General features: G+C 38.5%; 1 protein-coding gene across 2 annotated transcripts; it reads left to right on the top strand.

The window, feature by feature from the left end:
• The first annotated feature begins 3,500 nt into the window (after positions 1-3,500).
• On the top strand, positions 3,501-25,860 carry LOC134751544 (homeobox protein onecut). Of its 2 annotated transcripts, none has more exons than XM_063686999.1 (4): positions 3,501-4,326; positions 23,147-23,170; positions 23,928-24,055; positions 25,516-25,860. In XM_063686999.1, exons 1-4 carry the CDS (start codon positions 3,606-3,608, stop codon positions 25,756-25,758), a joined length of 1,116 nt encoding a protein of 371 aa, XP_063543069.1. In that variant the 5' UTR covers positions 3,501-3,605; the 3' UTR covers positions 25,759-25,860. The 2 variants fall into 2 exon arrangements, with proteins under 2 accessions (XP_063543069.1, XP_063543070.1); XM_063687000.1 differs by having other exon boundaries at positions 3,505-4,326; positions 23,949-24,055; positions 25,516-25,859.
• The last annotated feature ends 255 nt before the right edge of the window (positions 25,861-26,115 follow it).

Here is a 26,115-nt window from a genome sequence, read left to right as displayed (position 1 = left end):
ATACCTATAAAAATCGTTTAGGTTGTGAAGCGAATTCTATTTAAAGCACCCAAAACACCTTAACCTTCCTTATTATCGATCGTTCAATAATATGTAATCGATATTCATCGGAAATTAAACAAAATCAAAGTAACAATAAACCACCGCCAACGGACACTTCCTTAAAGAACCCCCACAACATCCTGCGCCACAATAACTTAAAAATTAAAAAATAAAGGTCAACGCACCCGGAAGGCACGAGCCACACAGGTGTTCGATAAATATCGATTTTTTAAAGAAATCGATGCGTGACGTCACGCGACAAAATGGCTGCCGCGTGCAGCTGGCGCCAAATAATACAATATTGTATTTGCGCGTGCTCAAATATGGAACTAACAAGCTCACGTACAGAGTTTATAAAAGTGATGTTTGACAGCGATGCGAACAACCGCAAAGTTAATTTTGTTATAATAAAAGTAGGGGTGCATAGTTTTGGGGTGGTTATGAGTTTAGTACGCAAATGTATTTTTTTATAATGCATTGTAGTTATGAATGTGTATTTTTTGCAGTTTTCTTTATAATACAGGTTTAGAGTAAGAATTGGACAATGGTTTGTCGTATTTATTCAAAAGATTACAGTTACCCTTTCATAATGTTAGAAATGTATTTCTTTGTCCGCTTGTCACACTTTAATCGTCAATATATTAGAAAAAAACCTTCTTTAGTAACGGAATAAAAACTTTTGAAGTTAGAGAACTAAACTGCTATAATTTATCACATTTCTTTTTACGTTACTTTTTTGCTGAAAAATGACAAGCAATTGACCCCATAACTCACCCCAGATCATTCCCAATATCTCATCCTTAACGCTTTATCAATTTATCGACTATCGTTTGATGTCAATCAGCCATCGATCGGTTGCTGTGCAAAGGTTTCTTTATAAAGGTTTCTTTCTATCGTTCGATAAAGCTTGACAATATTATCCCCACACAAAGTTTCATCTAAATCGGTAATTAAAAAAAACAATTACAAATATGGAATCAATGAAATATTAGATAATTTGTTAGAAAATGTCGAAATAAAAAAAAACTATAGTAAAAAAATATACAAACAACAGACAAGTACTAAAATTGTTTAGAGATGTAGAAGTCTCTAGGTGTCAGAGGTAAAATATATATGTACCTATTATAATAAAAACGATCATCAAATTATCCTTAGAGGTGTAAAGGGTCTCCAAGACTTGAATTGTTATATAAGTAATTAAAAAACAAGAAATTAGATTACTAGTTTATTGAGAAGTCCATAGACTGATAAGCGATATATGTCGATAACTAGGTTGGAATTTTGGTTTATCTTTCTATGGACCAGAAGAAATTTTGATAATCTCCAGGCTGACCCAGTAAGCGAAACTTTATACTTTTAAATGGCTTTCCTCAGCAAATTAAAAAAAATAATGAAACGGCATTACCCTTTGCCTGTCAATCTTCATTGCACTTACAGGTTAGACAACTCTTTAGCATTGTGGTCTACTGTCGCCGATAAATAGTGATGTAACTTGAACGCAGGACGTGCTATAGGGGCGCCGGTAGTGATGGGGCGTGTCGATAATATATATCCTCTAGCCGCCCGGACATCAAAACTTGCCAAGACAAAATAAAGATTTGTCAAAATAAAGATTAAAATAAAAATTTAATGAAAAACCTTTTTAAAGGCCTCTGGGTGGCTAAATAATATTATGTTTTTATTTATTTATTGCAAAGGGAAACAAACAGCATAATTATACATAAAGTTTAACTAATAAAAAATAAAATAAAATAAATAAAGTTTTATTTTCAGGCAACGCAACACGTACAATAAATAGTACACCCATATCAGACTAAATATAAATACTTAAAACTAAAATAAAAGTAAAACAAGTAAAATAGTTAATTGTTACTATTTTTTGTTTCCGTTTCGATACACTGAAAGCCAGTGCCTAAACACTTATAAAGTTATAATACAACAGCCAGAACGGTTTCCACTTATAAATAACTCAATTTTTGCTCAGAGAGAAACAACATGAACTAATAGTAATTAACAAGGCAAGGCACACGTAAAACTTATTTGAATCTCACTTCAGCAAAGTGCTGTTAAACACTGAAGACCATAAGAGTGCGTATCAAATACGTAACTTGGTTGCAACTTGCAACTGCGTTACTTTCACAGACGTCAGTCAAAAAACATTTATATAAAAAAATGTTGTGACGAATACACATAAGTACTTTTGGTAGATCCAAAATACATCGAGCACTGGTGTAACTTTTGGGGATTATTATGACCACAAATTTTATGCAATAGCATCAAGTAAACGTAAAAACGAATTACTAAACAAGTTGATCAGTAGTACCTACCTAAAGTTTACATTAATTGTAAAGTAACATCCCTGGAGTGTCAGGCTTTAGGCTACAGTTACCGCTTACCAACAGGGGGGCCATAGGTAGCGTGTTTGCCACCGATGTGGTTTAAAAAAATCCCCATTTATATCGATGTATTTTTGTGTCCCATCTCTAGAGCCCACCCCTACTAGTCCTTTGTCGGCGGCCAGGTGTCGGGGTCATTGCGTATGTATGTATGTGTGTGTGTGTGTGTTGCTACCTATTTTATGACAGGGAAAGTGCGAGGGAACATAACTCGTGTTGTTTAGTCATAGTTTTGTTTAGTCATACCTGTTATCTAAAATAATGGTCTTTTATAGGTAATTTATACCTAGATAGGTACAAAACAGTACCTATTATTTATCTCATTAGACAACCTTTGAGCAACTTTTGTTTCAATTCAGAATGTTTATCAAATTCCAAACTAATACAAGTTAAAACACAGACTACCAGGGCTGGGAGTTGAACCTGGGACTTTACACTGAGGCAATGCTACCACTATAATATTTCAATCAGCATGGCACTCAAATATCCGCTAAATACGAATACTCGTATCTGCATTAATTTAAAGGAATATACGTCTAAGATCTCGCTATACCTAACCTTAATTTTAGGTCTTGTACAATACAACATGCTCGGTTATAATATGTTAGGGCTATAATTTAAGACACCTTTAATAACTACAAATCTCGATGCAGGTGGACTTTTGTATGAAATATGGTTCGTTAAATAGTAGGATTTCCACCATGAGGTACGCTGGTCCAGTAAGTACGCTGACAGTCAAACGAGGGCATCTCTTACCATGATACCTAATTAACGCAATAATAAACGTACCAAATCTCAACCCATTACATACATTGACGCTTTTGAGCCGACTTAGTAAAAGAGCGTGTGTACAAACACGGCAGTGAATAGGGAGTAGCAATAAAGTAATGAGAAGCAACGATGTATAGCTTAAGGCTAGGATAAGGGTGCATTGTTGAACAACGTTGCTAACCGTCCGACAAGGCGCCACTTTTCAATCAAAATTCAACCCAAAAGCTTGACAATAGAGTTGAGTTTCCATTGATAATGTAGTTAGTTATGATGTTTTACAATTGTTGATGGTATAGGGGTTTGCAGGGCGCGCGACCGACAGAAGGGGGGGCTAGGGTGCGTCGCGCAGGCGTCGTTCAGTCGCTCGGTCGGGCGCGCCGACGCCACACGCGCGCCATGGACGACACGCGAGCGCGTGACCGGGCACCTCTCACCGTCATCGTCGCCCCAAGCAACGCTTCTCCCCCTCGACTGTCCCCAGCCGACTTGCTACCAGACGGAGACGCCGCGTTCCACCCTCTATCCGTCGTCAATGGACGGCTAACTCCACCCGGCCTAGAGCCCGCTTCATACGCCACTTTAACACCTCTATTACCTTTACCGCCTATCAGTACAGTCTCGGATAAGTTCGCGTACCATGCAGGCGGCACGTTCACAGTCATACAACAGCAACAATCTTATGCGTCGTTATCACCAGCGCCGTATAATGAGCCGCTGTCTCCCCAATCCGCATACAGTAGAAGAAGCGCGTCGCCGAACTCTTTTGAAAGACGCTCACCGACACCGCCTTTACCAAGCCCAGGACTAGATTTAAACGCTGCCTTATTAGCGAGAGAAGAGCAGCAAGCGGCTCAACAGCAGCAAGCACAAAGTGACACGGAAGAAATCAACACGAAAGAGCTAGCTCAACGAATAAGTGGCGAACTGAAACGCTACTCAATCCCTCAAGCCATCTTTGCTCAGAGAGTCCTATGCAGATCACAAGGGACTTTAAGCGATCTTTTAAGAAACCCGAAGCCTTGGTCGAAGTTGAAATCAGGACGGGAGACGTTCAGGAGGATGTGGAAATGGCTGCAGGAGCCGGAGTTCCAGAGAATGTCGGCGCTTAGGCTTGCAGGTGAGATGCATGATGCTTTTGTTGGGTAGATTAGTTAGTTAAAAAGTTGTCCAGGGACTTGATACTAGGTACACATAAAATGTTTCTGTAAAACCTTCCAACATTAGTTCAATTACTGAATTATGGTCCAAAAGAATAGTGCTTTTTAAGTGTGCTTAAAGAAAAAACCACATTTTCACAATTCACGAAAATTTATGTATATTGAAACTTTTGGATCACTGTTGTCATTCTGACCTATTGTTGAGTGGTTTTAGCATCAAGTTCCGTAGAATGTTGCTGTATTTTCAGTACTCTGCAGGGCTGTTCGAAGCGAACTGCGCCAATCGGAGATCTAGGCAAGGCTTTTTTTGTCTGCACACCACGTGGAGTATATGCAGAGGTTTTTCGAAACTACAAGTCTCTGAGAAGTATCACCATTCAAACTGTTAATTGCAGACATAAGACCTTTTTATGCTCAGTCAAAGGTGTTAAAACATTGGCCAAGCCAAGGTATCGCAACATGCATTTCAAGATAATGATGGTTCAAGTAGACTGTCACTAATATCTATATATTTCATACGGACTGTACAAACTAGCAACGATGGTCAAAAGGTCAGCAACGATGGTCAAAAGGTCAGCAAAGATGGTCAAATGACAGACCTTGTTAAGGGTCTAGTAGTGATCGGAATAGGCAGAGTATAAATGCCTAAACTTGGTAGAACAGTCATAAAGTGGAGACTGCCTTGCGTTAACATTTTTTTCCGGGACTAAAGTCCCGGAATCGTACTAAGTAAATAATATTGTTATAAATACGGTAAAAAACAACGCATTCCTCGTTTTATTCAGCATTTATTTCGCATTCCGCGTGAAATAAGATAACCAATTTTTTTGTAACTATAGTTGGTCAAACCAAATTGGCAGTAAATAAGAACAAATAAACATCCTTTTCTTTTGGGTGCTAGTACTAGTGTAAGACAAAGATATTATGATTCTCTCTGTCTATGTTTGAAATGAGACAGTCCTTTGACAAACTATATATATACTGCTCAAAAGAAAATAGGGGCCACTAAGCGATTAAAATGTTACGTGAAAAGCACAACGTGAAAACAGGGTGTTTGGTGCCTTGTTTGCCAAATAAATTAGTTGTTTTATTTACGCCTAATGATTGTATTGGACAAAAACGAGGAATGCATTGTTTTTACCTTATTTATAAGTTTTATAACGATATTGTTTACATAGTACATTTCCGGGACTTCAGTCCCGCAAAAAATGTATCGCAAGGCAGTCTCCACTTTATGACTTTGTTCTAGAGTTAGACCAAGAAAACTCTGCAGCGATTTTGATAGCATACGCAGTGCAAGTGTTATTTTAAACGTCTAACTTTTATGAAATTATGACGTATAAATAACATTTGCACTGCGTGTGCTATCAAAATCGTTGCAGACTTTTCTGGGTCTAACTCTACCAAGTTTAGGTATTTATACTCTACCTATTCTGATCACTGGTCATTAGTCAAGCGTTTTAACTTACACTGATTCCCATCGGGTTTTCCTCAGACAGTTTACTAAAAAGAAAAAAGGGCTGGTGGCCTAGCGGTAAGAGCGTGCGACTTTCAATCCGGAGGTCGCGGGTTCAAACCCCGGCTCGTACCAATGAGTTTTTCGGAACTTATGTACGAAATATCATTTGATATTTACCAGTCGCTTTTCGGTGAAGGAAAACATCGTGAGGAAACCGGATTGATCCTAACAAGGCCTAGTTCCCCCTCTGGGTTGAAAGGTCAGATGGCAGTTGCTTTCGTAAAAACTAGTGCCTACGTCGATTCTTAGGATTAGTTGTCAAGCGGACCCCAGGCTCCCAGGAGCCGTGGTAAAATGCCGGGATAACGCGAGGAAGAAGAAGAGTTTACTATCAAGAAAAGAAGCAAAATTAGCTGGCTTGCGTGCAAATAATTTAACACACAGCCACTGCGTTTATTATACTTAATTACTATGTAGTTGCAGTTTTGGCTCCATGCAGCTGAACGTGGCCTTCTTAGTTAACCATCCTAGACATCCTAGTGTTTGTCAACCTAATTCCAGTAGGCCGAGCACATGATTGGCGCGACAGTATCACGCCGCGAGATAGACTACCAGTCTTTTACTAACTGTATGAATTAAAGAGGGACGTGTAGTCTATGTCATGGCGGGATACTCTCGCGCCATGCTATTAGCCCGGCTGTGCTGTAGCTGACAGGTTGTCACCTCTATCTATTGCTAGGAATTCAGATTGAAGCAAGCGCCTGACACTCTTTGATAGAGAAAGATAGTTTTATTGCGATTCCTATAAGAGGAAAGAGAAAATAGTGCCATGCTTTGTCCTTATCACCGACCGGGTGGCATCATAGGCAGGAGGCGATGGCGAAATACCGAAATTTATAAGAATGAAAGAGAAAAAAATCCTATGCTGCCCAAATTTAATATGAATATTCTTTCTCTAACCCCCGGTCGCTCGGTGGCGCGTCTATAACTACTTGTATATGTACATATACTACGTCTATGAATATGGATTGAAGGTACAATTAATTGAGATTGTGTCAACCAGTCTTAATTATAAAACAAAAACGACGTTACTGTTTAAAAAAAAAGGATTTATTGAAAACTGTAGATTTGTATAAGTTTTTGTTAAGTAATAATTAGTGCAAATATACCAGACCAGATAACTCATTGTCCTACTTAAAATGACAAATAAGAGAACATGCGACACTCGAAATGGACTGATAGGACCGAGGTACCTACACTGTTTGTACCTATGCTTGTTCGTTTGCTTAAGTCAAATCTTGCAAACATTTGAATCATGGAGACTATATAAAGGAGCCAAATCTCTATGTATGAAAAGTGTCCATCAAAAAACAGTAATTAGGCGGCGCCACCATACACCGAAATACCACCAAAAACAACCTACGTAATTTGGTCGGGTTATTTGTTGCCTTATATGGTTCATGTTATACTCATGTCCCAGAGCCTAACTAGCGCCACTGGAGAGATTAGGAACTATTATTTAAAGCTGAAAGCGGTTACTTTTGCAACAATTCTGCCATAAGAGATTGCGATCCTTTCTATACAATTCATACTTACTATGGTTCATGTTATACTCATGTCCCAGAGCCTAACTAGCGCCACCGGAGAGATTAGGAACTATTATTTAAAGCTGAAAGCGGTTACTTTTGCAACAATTCTGCCATAAGAGATTGGCATCCTTTCTATACCATCCATAATTTGAATACTTGTGAAAATGAAAAATAATTTTTTTTCTGCATCTTTTAGCCAATAGGCACGACTTTCAACCTACCTTTTTACCTACTAAAAACAGAAAGAAATCTAGGTCTATTTGCCACTGTTTTTGTCACATTCTAACGCGTGAAAGGTACATATAGCCACCAGATATTTTCCCAACGTCTGAAAGGGACCCAGATAGCGCGAACATATATTTCCCCAAGCTACCCGTATTTTTCCTTTTCCCGGGTCTCGAGAGACGATTTATTTTCCTTACCTAGATGTTATAGAGCCCGCCTTCAACCTTAATAGGAATTTAATGGGAATACTTTTGCAATATAAAATTATACCTACTAGATTTAGATAAAAATAAAAACACATTTATTCATTAAATAAATTATATCACGTATATTGAATATAACACATCCCTCATATCATCATCATTCATATCAGCATTTATATTATTTGTGTTGAATGATGTTGGATATTCTGAGTATAATATGTTTTGAAAAGATGTGTCCCGCCAAATTTGTTGCAGGTCCCATATTGGGATACCTTCCTACAATTTAGGAGGGAATTAAATCTTCTCGGATCAGAGGTGTAGGGTTGGAGCCGGCGTAGCTTTATCGCGTATAATATATATATCTTTACTTGAATTGAGTTGTATTGTATAACTAGCCTTATGAACCGATTTTGCATGTACCACCAGCCTTAAAGTTTATGATGGTTCATTATTTCTGTATGTGGGTATTTTTGAACTTTGTAGTTTTTTTCCTCAGTCACCCGTTAACCACGAACGCTGTAAAGGGTTCGAAACGTTGGGATGTATTATAAGTTCAATATACGCGATATAATCCGTTTTCATAGTTTTATAGCGTGACGAGCCTTCGCGATTGCGTGATGGCATTTTTTTAAATTTATTTAGTACACATACATTCATATATGATACATATGTCGAAGACCTATATATATATATCAAGTAAAGGTAAGATTATACCTACGTTTGTTTTTTGTTAAATGATTGTAGTTTTTATTTTTAATAACGTTTTGAAACAGAACTTACACACAAGAAACATATTCCTAAAACGTATTTTTGGGTCAACCTGTATAAATGCCAAAGAAGGTTACTCCCTTTGTCAGTATCTTAAACATATTTTATCAAAATCAAGTCATTAAATTTTAATTAATTAAGTTTTAGTATTTAAGTATTAGTTTTGATCATACGGTAGAACACACGATACAAACGTACCCACCTACTCACCTACAGACATAGAAAAAATCATAACCCTTACTTTTGAATTTGCTCAGATAAAAAAAAAACGTATTTAAACAGCTTGGGTTAACCATTGATTTCCCGAGTCGATAAAAAACGTCGATAACTTTAGTAAACAAACGTCAGCTGCTCATTGATTTTACAAAATCGATAGAACGGTACCTACATAACCGTTTTATCGATAAAAGCGTAAATACACATGGAAGTTTTGGAGCAATGCACTCAAATCTGTGTTGTAAAGTGTATACCAGTTACGTGATAAGATAGCTCGGTATTATCTCCGTGTATTTGTCGATATTATGTTACTACCGATATTTCCACGGTTTTTTGAGGCTTCGTTTAGAAATTGACACACATTCTGTATCACCGGTCTTAGTAAAAATCTATTTGAATGTCCTGCCCATTAACAACCCCATCCTGCCCATTTATTTGTAGGTAATGAAAATATGTGAAAAAATTTTTTTTGCATTATTTTAAGTGGCAATCAGAAACTCGGCGATTACTCTTTTATTAAAATTTTACTAAATTTTAAGTTAAGTATATCGCAGACATGTATATCAACGTTAGCACCTCCCCTGTCAGTTGCTAATTTAGTAATGAACCGAGCCTATGACCTTTGTGACCCTCATTTTATAGAGTGTGAAATTGTTCACATATTTAGTAAGAAGTATGTACAGTCAGCTGCAGAGAGAAGGTACCCCACGTCCATACTAATTTACAGAACTTTGTATGCAGGGGGGTGCCTTTTCTCCAAAGCTTTTTTCTTTTGTACAAAGTGGATAGTGTAAAAAATAAGGTTTAATCACATTAACCCCCATTTGATTGCCCACCGTCTTGCTCTAAAGATAAACAAATTATTTTTTACACGACTGCCCAAAGAAAAGAGTGTAATGTTTTCAGCGTTCATGTTTGTGTGTATATATGTATGTGAGTTTCTTTATTCCACCTTAACCGATTTAGATGTGTGATATATCATTAGAATCCTCACGTCATCCCGGGTGACATAGGCTATGTGACGTCATAATAAAATCAATATGGCGGACGTAATACACAATAATGCGCGACAGTTGGAAAAAAAAATCTTGCAAACTTATCGAGTGAAACTAAAGACAAACATTTTAAAATCGCGCTATTGAAATATTTAAAATCTAAAATTTATGTGATCTTCGATTTAAGCGATGATATTCGTATTGCTTATGTACCTATTTGCCTACTGATTTAACCCGGTTGTAAAGGAAAAAAAAACAGGTTTTGTTTGAACTCGTGCATAGGTACCTACTAACTCCATTTCTTATTAGCTTTAGTACCTACTAAACGAATTTTCATGATTGTGAAAAGTGTTTAAGTCACATAGTTTATACTATATGTACGTTGATTTAATAATGTATTGTAGAAAGCTTGCGACATAAAGTCGACTAAAAAAAACTAAGGACTAAATAAAAGAAGGCCCAAAGCGTCTGAGAGAGGAGCGCCTTTAATAATTTGGTGTTCAGACACAGAACGATAGTAGGTATAAATGTTTAAATTCAAAGGCCGCAGTCTGAATTCCGCGTAGGGCCGGAGGCCTGGAGTGCGCGTTTTCCGCAACTTCCCCCTAGTATCTTAATTGCAAAGGCCGAAGAGCAAGGTGTAGTGCTCAACACACAACAATAGTAAAAGTGCCGAAGGCCGGGTGCGTCCGACAAGTACCGTCAAGTGCTACGCACATAGCCGAAGGCCCAAAGAGTCCGATAAAGACGCGCCTTTCTCTAGTATTCAGACATAGAACAATAGTACAAGTATCTATGCGAAGGCCGCAGGCCCGCAGCGTTCGAGTTCGAGAGTAGCGCGCTTTTAGTATTCAAACACAGAACAAATGTTACAAGTGTCTAAATGCGAGGGCCGTAGGCCGCGCTCCATCTAGCTAGGGCCGAAGGCCCGGAGTGTCCAACAGGTACGCGCTTCCTGCAATTTCCCCTAGTATCTTAATAACGAAGGCGCGCTTAAAGACCGAGCTGCGGGACTCGTGCAGCTCGGCCTTCGGCCTTTGCATAGTTACAATATTTGAAGATATTGCAGGAAGTGCGTATGCCCCGGCCCTGCCGCCCTACGCGGAGCTCGCGCGGCTTTCGTCCTACGCAATTCGATACTTGTACAATGGTTTTGTGTTTCAGCACTAACCTCCCGCAGCTTGGCCTTAGGCTTTTCATAGAAGCGCGTCTCCCTAGGACATCTTGGACCTTCGGCACTACGCTGAGCTTATGGCTTGTGAAAGTGTTAATTATACTTACGTCATAATTTCATAGAAATTTCCCATTTAAAAATTTACTTGCACAGTCTGGACAATCACAATCGCTGCAGACTTATCTTTGTCTAGTTTGTCTAACTCTATTAACCTGCTATTTTGCCGAAGGCCATGCGTGGGACGTACCAAAGTCGCGTCAAAGATAATTTAATGAAAATCTTTTAAAGTAAAAATTTAAATTATGAGACTTACGAGTCTTTCCTGAGCCTCAAACATTCAAAACTACTAATACCTCTTAAAAGCTGTACCAATGTAAAGATATAGATGTGAAATGTCCCAAACCGTGAATAGGTATATTGCCCACAAAAAAGATGGCCGCATTTCGATTCCGGAACGTTGAGCTAATTAAAAGGTCAAATTTAATATCCACATTTAAAATTGTCTGGATTTTTTTATAAATCATACTTTTAGTTCTTTCGTTTTGTCACTAAAATTAATAAAATAAAATAAATTAATTAAAAAATTAAAAACACGACTGCTGAATTTTAAGCGAACTGAAAAGCTAAAAATAATTTTGATTTTAGTTATAGTTACATATAGTGTAAATGACCGTAAGTGTACATTTATATTCCAATTTAAATTCATAAAGTTATGTAACTATAACTAAAATCAAAATTATTTTTAGCTTTCAGTTCGCTTAAAATTCAGCAGTCGTGTTTTTAATTTTTTAATTAATTTATTTTATTATAACGGCAATACAGCAAAAACTGAAAAGTAAAGTTTTTTTGTAGATAGTTAGAAATCTAGACGAAAACCAAGGAATACTATAAAGTAGGAATATAATTCTATAACTGCGGAGTTCGTGAAATTTTAAAAATATTAATTATAAGGTTACGTCTATAAGACTTATAAACTTTGACCTATAAAATAATCTAGATTCTGTGTAATGTTTTTCATGGCATTTATCTTTGATTATAACGTTAACGTCTAACAATGTATCTACTAACTGCAATGTTGCGTTATCCCCCTCTTAAACTGTGCTCGCACTGTTCTCACGGTAGTCGATAAGTTGGTAAACAGCGCCAGCTGCAGCATCGATTGTCGAGAATCGATGCCGCGCGGTCGATGCGGCGCGTCACTAGTGCAGGGGCACGTGCGAATGGATTTTAAGGTGTGGGCTTCGAAGTTTTAGGAATACGGGACGGGGACGCACTTGTGGGATGGAATGAATTGGATGTGTGTCTTGCCGCTATTGGCGAAACCTGTAGACATACTTAACCTTAGCTTATACTTAGCTTGTGTTTGGTGACGACAAATTTTTAATGTGTATTAATTTTATTAACGTATTTAATCAATCAATTGTAACGTCTGTAAGACATTTTATAACTGGATGTTACAGGAAACACACGTAGCCAAACCGTAAATAGGGCTGAGTACTGTTTTTTCCCGCCACTTCGCATAAAGTCGATAAGTTGGTAAACAGGGTCAGCCGCCGCATCGATTGCGTACAATCTCTGTGGCGCGTCACTACGAGCGTTGCCGCTCAACTAGTTAAACGTAGACTTAGGGTTCTGCACCATCACAATAGGGTCCGACAATTTAGGTACTAATAAAAAAAAACTGGACAAGGGCGAGTCGGACTCGCCCACCGAGGGTTCCGTACAAATGATTTTTTTAGTAATTTTTGTTATAGCGGCAACAGAAATACATCATCTGTGAAATTTTGCTAACTTAGCGGATTCACTCACGTATTTTTAGTCGCTCGCGCACACACCAAATACGCGAGTGAAACCGCTAAGTTAGCTAAGTTAATATGTCTTACGAATCTCACGATAGTTTAAATTCGATTATCTGTGAAATTTTCAACTGTCTAGCTATCATGGTTCATGAGATACAGTCTGGTGACAGACAGACCGACATATGGACAGACAGTGGAACCACAGTAATAGGGTCCCGTTTTTATCCTTTGGGCACGGAACCCTAAAAATAATAATGTCAGGCACATTACACTTATAGCAACGGAGCTATTAAATAACATATACGCAGTTTAACGTTTATAAAGTTTATTAAGGGTTAAACACAGTCCACAGAAGATAGTCAGTACAGTACGGAAGAAAGAAAATAGCACAGGACACCATAGAAGAAGAAATACAGAAAAGTACATGTAAAACGTATTTAAAACATAAGCGAGAGCGATTGGCCTGCGCGCGGCCTTCCGGCGTCGTGTAGCGGATTCGACTGATCTGGCAAGAAAAACCGGGAGCGCACGAATGCGCCCGAAGATGTGCCGTTACTTTTAAGTACATCGCTCGGCCGCGGGAGCGCGGCGCGCGGGCAACTAATATTAACAATAAAATTATTTGAAACATAATATAATATGTGTTGCTACATCAGCCCCTTCGGAGACCTTTAGGTCGATTACAAGTAACTAGGGAAACGTACAACACGTCCTGAGCGAGTTCTGCGTTCGGCCTTTGCTGGCTGTGGCGCTGCGAGCTGCTGATCAGGAGCCGGACTAAGATCGGGTTCGCCTAGCATGTACGCGGGCTTGAGCCGATCGATGGAGACATTATTTGGCTTACCTTTAATAAGGATCTTGAAAAACTTGTCTCCCCGTTCAATCACCTGATAAGGCCCAGTATACGTAGGTTGCAGGGGCTTCCGTACGGCATCATTGCGTAGAAATACATGCGTCGACGTAGCCATGTCTTTATGCACGAACACTTTATGCGTACCATGGCGAGCCACTGGTGAAGGCTGTAACTTGCGCATTATAAGCTGCAAGCGAGTGAGGAAGTCTGTGTAATCAGCTGGCGCATCTTGACCCGAGGATTCAAAGAAATCCCCTGGCAAGCGCAGTTGCTGACCGTACACATATTCCGCGGTGGAAGCGGCCAAGTCGTCTTTCCATGCCGTCCTGATTCCTAAAAGAACCAGTGGCAGGACTTCAACCCAATCTTCGCTCGCATGGCATTTAATGGCAGCCTTCATCTGTCTGTGGAAGCGCTCGCACATTCCATTCGCTGCGGGGTGGTAGGCAGTCGTCTGTATGTGCTCAGCTCCGATAGACTTTGCCAAGCGCCGGAAAGTCTCGGAAATAAACTGCCTCCCCCTATCTGTTGTTATACGCTTGGTGCATCCGAATCGCGATACCCAACCGGAGAAAAATGCTTGAGTGACGGTTTCTGCTTTAATGTCAGAAATTGGTATCACTTCAGGCCACCTTGTAAAGCGGTCCAATGCTGTCAGGCAGTACTGGAAACCCTGCGAAAATGGCAGTGGACCAACCAGGTCAATATGAACGTGTGCAAAACGCTCTGTGTCAGTCGCGAATGACATCACAGGCGAGTGCACATGCCTTGACACTTTGCATCGCTGGCAGTGTTGACAAGCTCTAGACCAATTGCGACAGTCTCTATTTACTCCAGGCCAGACATATCGCTGAGTTACAAGCTTTGTCGTAGCCTTAGGGCTGGGATGACTAAGTCCATGTATCGAGTCGAAAGCTTGTCGACGAAACTCGGGAGTCAGATACGGACGAGCCATTGGTCCAGACGTGTCACAATAAACTGCAGCGTCACCAGCTGTACCAGGAACAACTAACCTTTTGAGCTGCAATGACGATCCGGTCTTTAGCAACTGCTGGAACTCAGCATCGCGTTCCTGAGCAGAAGCTAACGCGTTGTAGTCAATGGCATTGCCGCTGACTGCATCGACAGGACGAGAGAGCGCGTCGGCGACCACGTTTTCCTCACCTGCTATGTGGCGGATGTCGGTGGAAAACTGCGCAAGGAAATCCAAGTACCGAAACTGGCGAGGCGAGCACTTGTCCAAGGGTTTAGTAAAGGCATACACGATAGGTTTGTGATCGGTGTAAATTCTGAACGGCTTCAGCTCCAGCATATGCCGAAAGTACTTGACAGACTCGTAAATTGCGAGCAACTCGCGGTCGTACGGGCTATACTTGCGCTGGGCTGGGTTCAGCTTACGTGAGAAAATCACGTCGGGGTCACCAAATTTATAGCAACGGAGCTATTAAATAACATATACGCAGTTTAACGTTTATAAAGTTTATTAAGGGTTAAACACAGTCCACAGAAGATAGTCAGTACAGTACGGAAGAAAGAAAATAGCACAGGACACCATAGAAGAAGAAATACAGAAAAGTACATGTAAAACGTATTTAAAACATAAGCGAGAGCGATTGGCCTGCGCGCGGCCTTCCGGCGTCGTGTAGCGGATTCGACTGATCTGGCAAGAAAAACCGGGAGCGCACGAATGCGCCCGAAGATGTGCCGTTACTTTTAAGTACATCGCTCGGCCGCGGGAGCGCGGCGCGCGGGCAACTAATATTAACAATAAAATTATTTGAAACATAATATAATATGTGTTGCTACACACTGGATTATTCTTAAAAATCCGAAAAAATGCTATTTACATTTTGTTCAGTTTATGTTTATACGAATATAATAGAATTACCCAGAAAGTGCCTAATGTATAAGATTCGGTGGTAAATATACATATATTGCAAGGTTTGTGAAATACTCTTCTTTTCCCGCGTTGTCAAGTCGATAGTAAACAGGGTCAGCAACTCAGCATGTCAGCACTCAGCAGCCGCATCGATTGTACGCAATCGATGCCGCGCGGTCGATGCGGCGCGTCACTACGAGCGTTGCCGCACCGGAGTAGGTGGGATACAGTGACAAAAAATTTGACGTAGTCTTATGCTGGCACCACACTTCACCTTATTTGGCAAATATTCGTGTTGCATCTCTTTCCTTTGACATACAAAACAAAAGGGATGCAACACGAATATTTGCCAAATACAGCGAAGTGTGGTGCTGGCATTAGGGCAAAACCCTAATTTCATAATAGACAAATAACCTACCAATTTAATAAAAAAAATTTTTTTTTGACACATTACAGGACGCGACTATTGTCAAAAAAGCGTTTTTATTTTATTTTGGATAGGTTATACTAATAGGTATACTAGATTTATCCAGAAAATAATGAAAAAAATCGTTTGTATATATTGCATGCTTAATGAAATACTCTTTTCCCGCGTTGTTCGCAAGTCGATAAACGGGGTCAGCAGCCGCATCGATTGTACGCAATCGATGCCGCGCGGTCGATGCGGCGCGTCACTACGAGCGTTGTCGCACCGGAGTAAGTGGGATACAGGGTGACATTTTTTTTTACTATGATGTAGTAGTTTGATCGAGGCAAACGAGCAGATGAATCGCCTGATGGTAAGCAACAGCTGTCGCCCATGGACGCCCACAACACCAAGTTACTTAAAAAATCAAGATATCAGGCTTATTACAAGAGCATTGGTTCGGATATACTAAAATTATTCAGAAAGTAATTAATAATATTCATTCGTATACATTGCAAGGTTAATGAAACGCTATCACCATTTCCCACTTTGTTATTGCTAATTAGCAATTTAAATAGGCCCGTAAAAATTCAAGGTAATGTTAATGTAATGTGATGTGTTAGATAATGTTAGACGGGACAAATTCAATAAGATTTTTCAGATAATTTACACCTCAAAAGGATTTGAAAGCGATTCAATCATTTAAATGTTATATGTTCATTATTTTTATAGATTTTTATAGAATTCATAAAAATATAAGAAATCATCATCATTCTCCTGGCGCATTCCCTATTTGGGGTCGGCCCTCCTGATCAGGGGTCGGAAACCGGTATTTGCTCCATACAAAAATACCGGTATTATTACGTTCTTTTTCGTTCTTTTGTTTATAAGTTCATTTTTAATGGAACGTTTTAATAGTGCAAAATTGTTTCCTAAATACATAATTCAGTCCTACGTAATGAGCATAAAAAAAATCAAAATATTGGGCTATTTCGGGGTTTTTAAAAAATACCGGTTCCGAGCCCTGCTCCTGATACTTGATCGCCACTTGTTGCGATCTTTAGTCATTGCTGGCGTTAGGCCTAGCTCCGTCATGTCCTTGGAGATGGTTCTAGTCCAGTTGGTTGGCGGGCAGCCTCTGCCTCTCTTGCCCTCGTCTATAGCCATTACATGTAAACATCATCATTCTCCTGGCGCATTCCCTATTTGGGGTCGGCCCTCCTGATACTTGATCGCTACTTGTTGCGATCTTTAGTCATTGCTCGCGTTAGGCCTAGCTCCGTCATGTCCTTGGAGATGGTTCTAGTCCAGTTGGTTGGCGGGCAGCCTCTGCCTCTCTTGCCCTCGTCTATAGCCATTACATGTAAACATCATCATTCTCCTGGCGCATTCCCTATTTGGGGTCGGCCCTCCTGATACTTGATCGCCACTTGTTGCGATCTTTAGTCATTGCTGGCGTTAGGCCTAGCTCCGTCATGTCCTTGGAGATGGTTCTAGTCCAGTTGGTTGGCGGGCAGCCTCTGCCTCTCTTGCCCTCGTCTATAGCCATAACTCGTCTCGTCATGTGGTGTTCGTCTCTGCGCATTACATGGCCATACCAGCGTAATCGGCCCTCCTGCATCTTATGATGTATCTGCAACATTAAAAGTGCCTCGGATATACTCATAAAAATATTAGGAATATCACATTTAAATGATTTAATCGCTTTAAAATCCTTCTGAGATTTATCCACTGGCAAGCGCAATGATAGTTTCGAATTCTCAAACTTTTTACTAAAATGATTGTCCTTAAAACCAATGGTTTAAAAATTTAATTTTTAAACAGCTCGTTTTGAGCATAAAGGAATATTCTGTTTTAGAAATAGAAAATTTTAAGTAGGTAAAACTCTTACTGAAATATCGGATAGTACCTTCTGTGGTCGAGATATTAATATTACCTACATACATTTATATGGTGACTCTACGGACGATAAAAAATTACACAATGAATATAATGCCTACGTCCATGTACCCTATTCACCAGTGACATCTGAAAAGTGACATAGGTGCAGATAAAGCGAGAAAAGATACGGACTATCAAAACCTTTAGTCTCACTTACAGATATAACCTCTAGCGGGCAAGGGCCTGAGGATCTTTGATAGAGAAAGATAGTCTTATTGCGATTCCTATAAGAGGATAGAGAAAATAGTGCCATGCTTTGTCCTTGTCACATCGGGTGGCATCATAGGTAGGAGGCGATGGCGAAATGACGAAATTTATAAGAGTGGAAGAGAAAAAATCCTCAAAATTTATATGAATACGAGTATTCTTTCTCTTACCCCCGGTCGCTCGGTGGCGCGTCTATAACTACTTGTATATCTATATACTATGTCTATGCCAGCGGCCCACTATACACGTAAAATTCGCAGTAAAAAATAAAATATAAATGAATTTGTTTTGTTTATAAAGCAACTGTTCCATTTAATAATGATTTTAATTTTATTGTAGGTAAAAAGGTAGTACCTAATAGGAATTTAGGACGGTGGGACGCTAGCGGATAATTTAACAGTAAATACAATAGCCACAGTTCAAATTAGTAAAATGCTGACCGTTTTCTTTATATTATCATAGAGTAACTTATACTAGAGCGGTACTGTCATAGTAAATTTTGTAACCCTAGTAAATTCACTGCCATCTGTCGACACACTTTAAAACTAAAAATAAATATTTATAAAAATACGATAAAATGTATTTAAATATGGATAAATGATTTTTTTATTTGCATTAATTATTTTTATATGATTTTGACCCATGTTTTTTCACTGGTATGCGTTAAAATTATAAATAACAAACGAAACAGTCAACGCCCTCTATACGAGTGTAGGCCAAAACTAGTGGCGCCATCTGATCGAGAATCAAATTTTCGTGATTTTCGAGGCACGTTTTTTCCTTAGACTGTATCCATCTATTACAGTTATATCTATCTTTGATATTATTGTGAATTATGCCTTGAAAAACAATAAAACTTATCTTTTTAAGGCACAACTCGTGGGAAACCTTTTAAACAGATGAGAAAAATAGATCAAATTGGAACATATAATTTCTTGGCTCAAAATGAAAAACAACACTGTGTTAAGGTTGAGATTGCATTGAAAAAAAAATTATATTTTACTCTAATTGTCATAAACAAAATAAACAATACTTCTTCGCCAGCACGCGACAATCCGAGTGGAAAATAGAATTATTTAATTCAAATTAATTTTGAGAGGTATTTGCTAAACAAATATTTTTATCTATAAAACCTAAACTGTTTATAAATAAACAAAAAAGTCGATTAAAACAAAACATTAAAAATTCAAAAAGAGAATTTCGATTGCCTCGCCATAATCCGGCACCACATGGCAGTGTGACGTCACGCCCCTCCCCTGCTCGCTATCGATCCATGGCCCCCTCCCCTCCGCCTCACCCCCGCACCGTCCAGGACGGTTTTCGTAATTATACCGCTGTACTCCCTTTTTATTTTTAGGGCTTGAGGGTTGTGTTTTTTGAGGGATCAAATTTTGACTGTGTGCAGAAAATTTTTCATGAGTCAAAATTTTTCCAACAAACAACACTGTTTTTAAAAATTATAATGCCATCATGTCCTTTTTTAGAACCTATGACCTTATGCGTTTTGAAGATTGTAAGGTTTTGATGGATGTTTGGAAGCAAAAGTTCCAGTATAAAGCATTTATTCTCACATGGCGATTATTTTAACCAACCATAACCTCTTCTGTAAATAATTATTTCATGTAATGTAACAAATGTTGTCTGTTTTGTGTGCCTAAAAATAAAAATAAATCAAATTTTAGGTTTTCCCTACAACCGAGTAAGCTTTTATTTAAGTCCTGACAATTAAACGAATTGTCCCATTTTTTTCTTAGAAAATTGGATTGGAAATGCTAGTTGACGATGATGAGTAAGAAATGGCTTAAGATAAGATAATCATTTATTGCATACTTATAGGTTGTTACAGAAAGGTGGTTAAGCAGACTTTTACCGCCCGACACCCTAGGGGCAATCCACGAAAAGGTTTACTTTGCCGGGGACGTGACGCGTATGTCAGCTACCAGAATAAAGTGAATAACCTGCTGAAATCTGTATTATATACAGTTGAATTTAAAGCTAAGCTACGTTGTTATGCCATCCCGATGATTATATCACAAACTACATATTTTGTCCATGCATAGTTTGTAGCATCCATCATATAGATCGAACAGGAAGCGATTTTATTTCATCATTGCTATCTGTCATATTCATTACCATGAACCATCTTCCGGCTACATTATGTAATCCTAAAAACTAAGGAGTCAGTCAACACCTACTAAATAAGTCTAGACACGAAATAGTTCTATTACATCTTTGATGGGTACCGGTGACAATATTCCGGCTAAATCATCAGACCCTAAGTACCTTGTGTCAACGATCGACGTTTAGATCAAATGAGCCTAAAAACCCGCCCCGGCTTCGCACGGGTTACACAAAACCTTAACATTTTATACACCTAAACCTTCCTCAACACCCTATTGATAGATGAAAACCGCATGAAAATCAGTTCAGTAGTTTTAGAGTTTATCGCGAACATACATACAGGCAGACGCGGCGGGAGACTTTGTTTTATAAGGTGCAATGTAGTGATATAGGAACACCAATGGCAACGCGTGCACGATTGGGGTCGCATCCTCACACCGCTTCGCAACCTCGCAAGATATCTATAATAATATTATATAGGTACATATCTCAGAGGTATTTTCTCTGGTGATTGCGCTCATTCCTATATTAGTATTAGTATTTGTATATTATATATATCGTTGTCTGGGTACCCACATCACAGGCCTTATTGAGCTTACCGTGGGCTTGCCAATTTGTGTAAGAATGTCCCCAGAATATTTATTATTTATTCCTTCACAGTTTGGAATGGATATGTATAAAATGTTCATCACTATTACATCCTTACATCCAAACGCGTCTGAATACTATGACGAACGTCTTAAGGGGCCCACTGACTATCAGTCCGCCGGACGATATCGGCCTGTCAGTTGTTCGGAACTGTCAAATTTTTGTTCTAACTGACAGGCCGATATCGTCCGGTGGACAGATAGTCAGTGGGCCCGTTTAAGCTGGTATTCCATCTGTCCAATCCAATTTACTTTGTTCAATGTGTATTTACGTGTCACATTTTGCTTAGCGAGAGAGTGAGACGCAATGCACATTGGACTAAGAAATTGGAGAGATGGAGTATCAACCTTACGTAAAAATAATATTACTGTGTGCAATCGGAAAGTTACCATCGTTGTGAAATTTTCATATGGAAAAGTTTCGGAAACTTCTGAAATTTTTCATTTCCGAAATGAAAGTTCCCTTAGTTGTGTTTTCCTGAAATTTCCGAGAAGATTTTCAACTTTTTGGAAACTTCGCAACCTGTCATCTGTAATATTTTCGAATAAAAACATATTCCGTTCAAGTTTTCCGAATTATGTTCATTAATTTTTTTTTCACTATTTATTTTAAGTATGATACCAAAATACTAAAACTGGGTTAGGTATGATATTACTGATATTAGGTAGTCCATAGATTTTACAAATATATCTATCAAAAAGTTTAACCAAGTTCTCTAACCAAGCAAGAGCCACAGATTACCAATTTACATTTCCAGATACACCACAGCAGGCGACGAAAGGCGACAATGTAAACAACATACAGCCATACTGCCCGCCCCGGGAATTCCAGGGGTCCCAGGGACCCCAGGGGCCCAGCCCGGGGTACCAGCCCCAATCCTGGGACACGGCTGGATACGAACCAGCTGGGGATGTGTCGTGCTTGTGAGTCCTGTCCTGATTTATCCACAACCAACAATCCTTTTTCATTCCTCTTTTGTTTTTGTTTTTTTTTAATGACGCGTGGATACCCACCCTGTAAAAGGGATCAAAAAGTTTTTTTTTTGTTTTGTTGAGTTTTGTCCGTCCCCATCCTTTTTTTGTGGCTGCGTAGCAGTGGACTTGGTTTCTTATAGGTATTATAAAATATATAGCTTGCAAGGTAACATATATACATATAAAACATATATTTTTGATTAAGTGTTTTGATTTAACAGGTCGCTTTTAGACAAAAAATGTCTAAGTTTATTATTTGTTTTTATTTACATCGATCTCATACAAGTAAATGTGTAAAATGTATAGAGATTTGCTCGTCTAGATGTTTGTTTTTGGATTGGCAGTATCTTTACCTTAGTTCTAGTTTAGACAAGTTAAAATGCTTCTGATGGCAACGATACTGCCTTTTCAAGCCAAAACTGTCCGTTAGAGAGGATGTTTTTGAAATAATTTTAGCAATAAGTGTATTTTGTTAGCTTCAAGAAGCCAAGATGAATGTTAGACTGCTATCGCTGCCCCGGTCCCTCCCTTTTTGTTTTCCCCTGCGTCGGCTGCAATAGTTTTGAATATTATTTTATAGGTGCCTGAAGGTCAGAACCCTTTGTTAATGTTGTTTACATTGTCGCCAGGTATGCCTTTTAATTAATACGTTTGGTGTTTAACATTATCTGACATATAGGAAATATCCCATACTTCATTCTTATTGTATTATTCAAATAGATTGTCTACTATATTTAGATGTTTATTTTTATCAATTATACCAGATTTTCCATTATGTCAGATGTATAGTGAAATAGAAAAAAAATGAAATGTGTATTTCATTTTTTAAATGGCCCCACGTTTGGGCGCCATTTAGAATTATAAGGAAAACTAGGATAGATCAAAGTAGTCTTTACTCGCACTTTTACGTAAAGCATTTGTTTTCACTTTCTTTTTTGTGAAGTAGAGTGCGTATGAAGACAGCTTAGTTAATGTCTTAGTGGCATGTTTGTTATTACCTATTAGTTGATCTGCATTTAAGAAAAAGGACAATTAATTGTGTATGATAGTGTAATGTATCACTTTAAGAGAAGAGAAATACTTATTCAACTCTCTCAAGATGGATTCTTTATAGATATTCAAAGATACAATACAACTGGTAAAAAAACACGTCCATTAAAGTCCTTTTGTAAAGATGCAGCGTTAGGTACCTTAACAATAAACCAGGAATATTGAGCCCTTCAAACTGTGATAACTGCAATTATGAAGGTTATTTTATTTCTGGTCCTTTTCAACTTGGTTACTTATTTTTAAATTTACATGGTTTTTATTTTCTTGTTTCAGCGGCCCAGATTCCTCAGAGAGGCAGTAAGTATCAGGAAACATCGCATCTAATTAATAATAATAAAAATCTATTCTGTACTATTGTATCAGTTAAAGCGAAATCAAGCCTATATGACCGGCTTAATTTCTCAGTAAATTGGCTTTTGCTAAATTATTCAAAATCGAATGTTATGATATTCTGTGAAGAGAATAACTTCCTTGGGTTCATGGTTTACTCCAATAAAACGGAAATTGAAAGTGCCATGTGCACAGAATTTGCAATCGGTTCGATGGCGTTGCGATAACTAGTCATTTGTCTCAGTTCAAGTCTTAAAATAAGTGTATTCTGCGAACTCTCACTCTAAAGTAGCATAGGGCTCACTACTATGGGGTAATTAAACAGTAGCATCTCAAAGAAGATGGCAATAATTACAAAATAAACTTCTATCTTGAAAATTGCTTGATGTGATGATCATAATTATGAAGTAATAGACAGATTTCGAGAGCAAATAAAATATCAAGTAGAAATCCATTACCTGTGCTTACCCATCCGGGACCCGTTATGATTATATCCTCCAACGGCTTAACCTATAGTACTTATTCAGTTCGATGAAATTTAAATCATATTCAATTAGAACAAAGTTGCATTTGCTTTGTTTCGTTCAGTTTTCAAACAAAACAAAATTAACTCTATTCCCTACACTATAGGTTCAAATTTTAGTGGCAAATTTGGCTAGGCCTTAGGAGGCTATGTATGTATGTGAGATGTGAGGAAAGAACACAATCTAATAATAATCACAAGGTGTGTTTGTCACGTCGTCAGGCTGCAAGCGCAAGGAGGAGCTGGTGTCGGATACGCTGCCTTCCCCGAAGAAGCCCCGTTTGGTTTTCACAGACCTCCAGCGGCGTACTCTACAGGCTATTTTTAAGGTACCCTTTTTTAATATTTTTTTTTTTTAAGACGTCGATTCGAATCCAACCTTTACCACTGAAGGGCTTCGCCACCTTTACTCTAATATATGACATCTATTTCAGTTTACCTTTTTCTTCATAAATTGTGATCAATTTAAATCCCTTTTTTCCAAATTTAATAATTTTCTCGTGATTAATAGCAGCGATATTTTATATTCATATATGAAATGTATATTTTTGCTTTCCTTATTCCATAACTTATTTTTACATTAACTGGGGTGAGTGTATTAATACCGGAAGTATTTAGAATTCATGGTTTATGTGTAAATTCCATCCATTCTTTGTAACTAACAATCTCGTTCACATAAAATTCTACGTCAATAGCGTCCATAACTGTTATACTTATATCCTACACCATTTTATACAATAATCTATGATTAATACTAGAGCTTGATTTTCATCGATATTTGTAGTTTACATGCGTACTTGTCGTAAACATGGACGCGACTGAAATGAGTCATCGACATTTCATTGTAAATTAGTGTCAGAAACGCCGTTACTGCGACTCGGTTTATATGTTCTACCTAATTACCTATTAAGAGGAAGCCCCATTCTGAGGTTTGAAAATTTTAGGTAAATATATCCTTCGCGCTGACGGGGATGGCTCTTAAAATTAGTGCGATAAGGACAACTGCAGCTTAGGCGAAAAATCCTGCGTAAAAATCTCAGAAATCGCGGTTTCGTTCTCGACATTTTCCTCCTCCAAAACTTAACCAATCGTAACGAAATTTTGTGAACGCAATGAAAAAGAAGCTATCTTTGTCTGACCGTTTTGATTAATGCGTTTATTATTGTCGATTTTGTATGCTACTCGTTTGTTTACGGCGCATTTATTTGGCCGTTTTTAGCGCTGTTTGAAGTAACCTGGTTCTTATAAAAACAAAAATATTTAATAAAGCAACGTGTACAGTACCGACACAGATAATGGTAATATTGAACTTATATAAAAATCATCTTCTAGGGCCAAAATCTTGACAGGAAAACTACGAGAATGTTGTATGGAAAAATAACCACTAATGTTCCTTTTAAAGAGGATAGCAATATAATTATGCACGTCCTTACATTAGAAAATTAATATTTTTATTTTATTTTATTGATGCAAGAAATTACACAGCATTACAGCGAACTAATACACTGTGAAATTTAAAACAGACAGTATCATACAGACTAGGTACATTATACGGTCTTAAGTAGAGGACAAACAGTAGGTACAAATGCAAAAATGAAAAAAACTAATACAAAACAGAAAATTCACGTTTATCCATCCTCTCACAGAACTTCATGCACTCTTAACACAGATCCATCCATCTACTTGCAAATACATCACATTCCGGTGTGATGCGAGGAGCGCGTTAATATATTGAAGAGCGTGTGAATATGTGATCATCATAACTAACCACATCTAATCTCGATTCCAGGAAACAAAGCGGCCCTCAAAAGAGATGCAGGTGACAATAGCGCGCCAACTCGGCTTAGAGCCCACCACCGTCGGCAATTTCTTCATGAACGCGCGCCGGCGATCAATGGACAAGTGGAAAGACGACGATGCACCATCCACAGACCTAGACCAACAGTTGGACCACGACATGGATCATGTCCCCAGTCTGGACTCTGCGGAATCGGATGATGAACATGACGAACAGGACGATCATCTCTTGTGACGCCGTATTCCCCAACAGCATCTGTTAGTGCTATGAAAGTTTGGAGTTGTCTTTGATTTTGAAGCTGCGAGTGCAGGGTAGGGTAGTATAAGATTCTTTACACGATATTAATTTGGTAGAAAATATCTTACTTATTTACTCCTTTGGCTCAGCGACCCAAAATGAGACTTGGCCTCCGACACAAGACAGCGTCACTTTTCTCGGTTCTGTGCGACCTCTCGCCAATTGGTGACTCGAAGTTCGCGCAGATCCGCCTCCACCAATAAAAAAGAACCAATAGAAAATATCTGCTGATATGATTTATTTGCACGAAATTACAGTTTTTGTACATTTTGCACCTAAAAAAGGTTACGTAAT

Source organism: Cydia strobilella, chromosome 22 (genome assembly GCF_947568885.1).
Source record: "Cydia strobilella chromosome 22, ilCydStro3.1, whole genome shotgun sequence".
NCBI lineage: Eukaryota > Metazoa > Arthropoda > Insecta > Lepidoptera > Tortricidae > Cydia > Cydia strobilella.
The sequence above is the reverse complement of the archived record's forward strand: the minus strand, read 5'-3'. Positions and strand labels throughout refer to the sequence as shown.

Excerpts from the sequence above, each read along its gene's own strand:
- LOC134751544 (XM_063686999.1), top strand. The coding sequence starts at position 3,606 with ATGGACGACACGCGAGCGCGTGACCGGGCACCTCTCACCGTCATCGTC. Across the intron at positions 4,327-23,146 it reads GTCGGCGCTTAGGCTTGCAG|CGGCCCAGATTCCTCAGAGA; the intron begins GTGAGATGCATG and ends TTCTTGTTTCAG. Across the intron at positions 24,056-25,515 it reads CTCTACAGGCTATTTTTAAG|GAAACAAAGCGGCCCTCAAA; the intron begins GTACCCTTTTTT and ends TCTCGATTCCAG.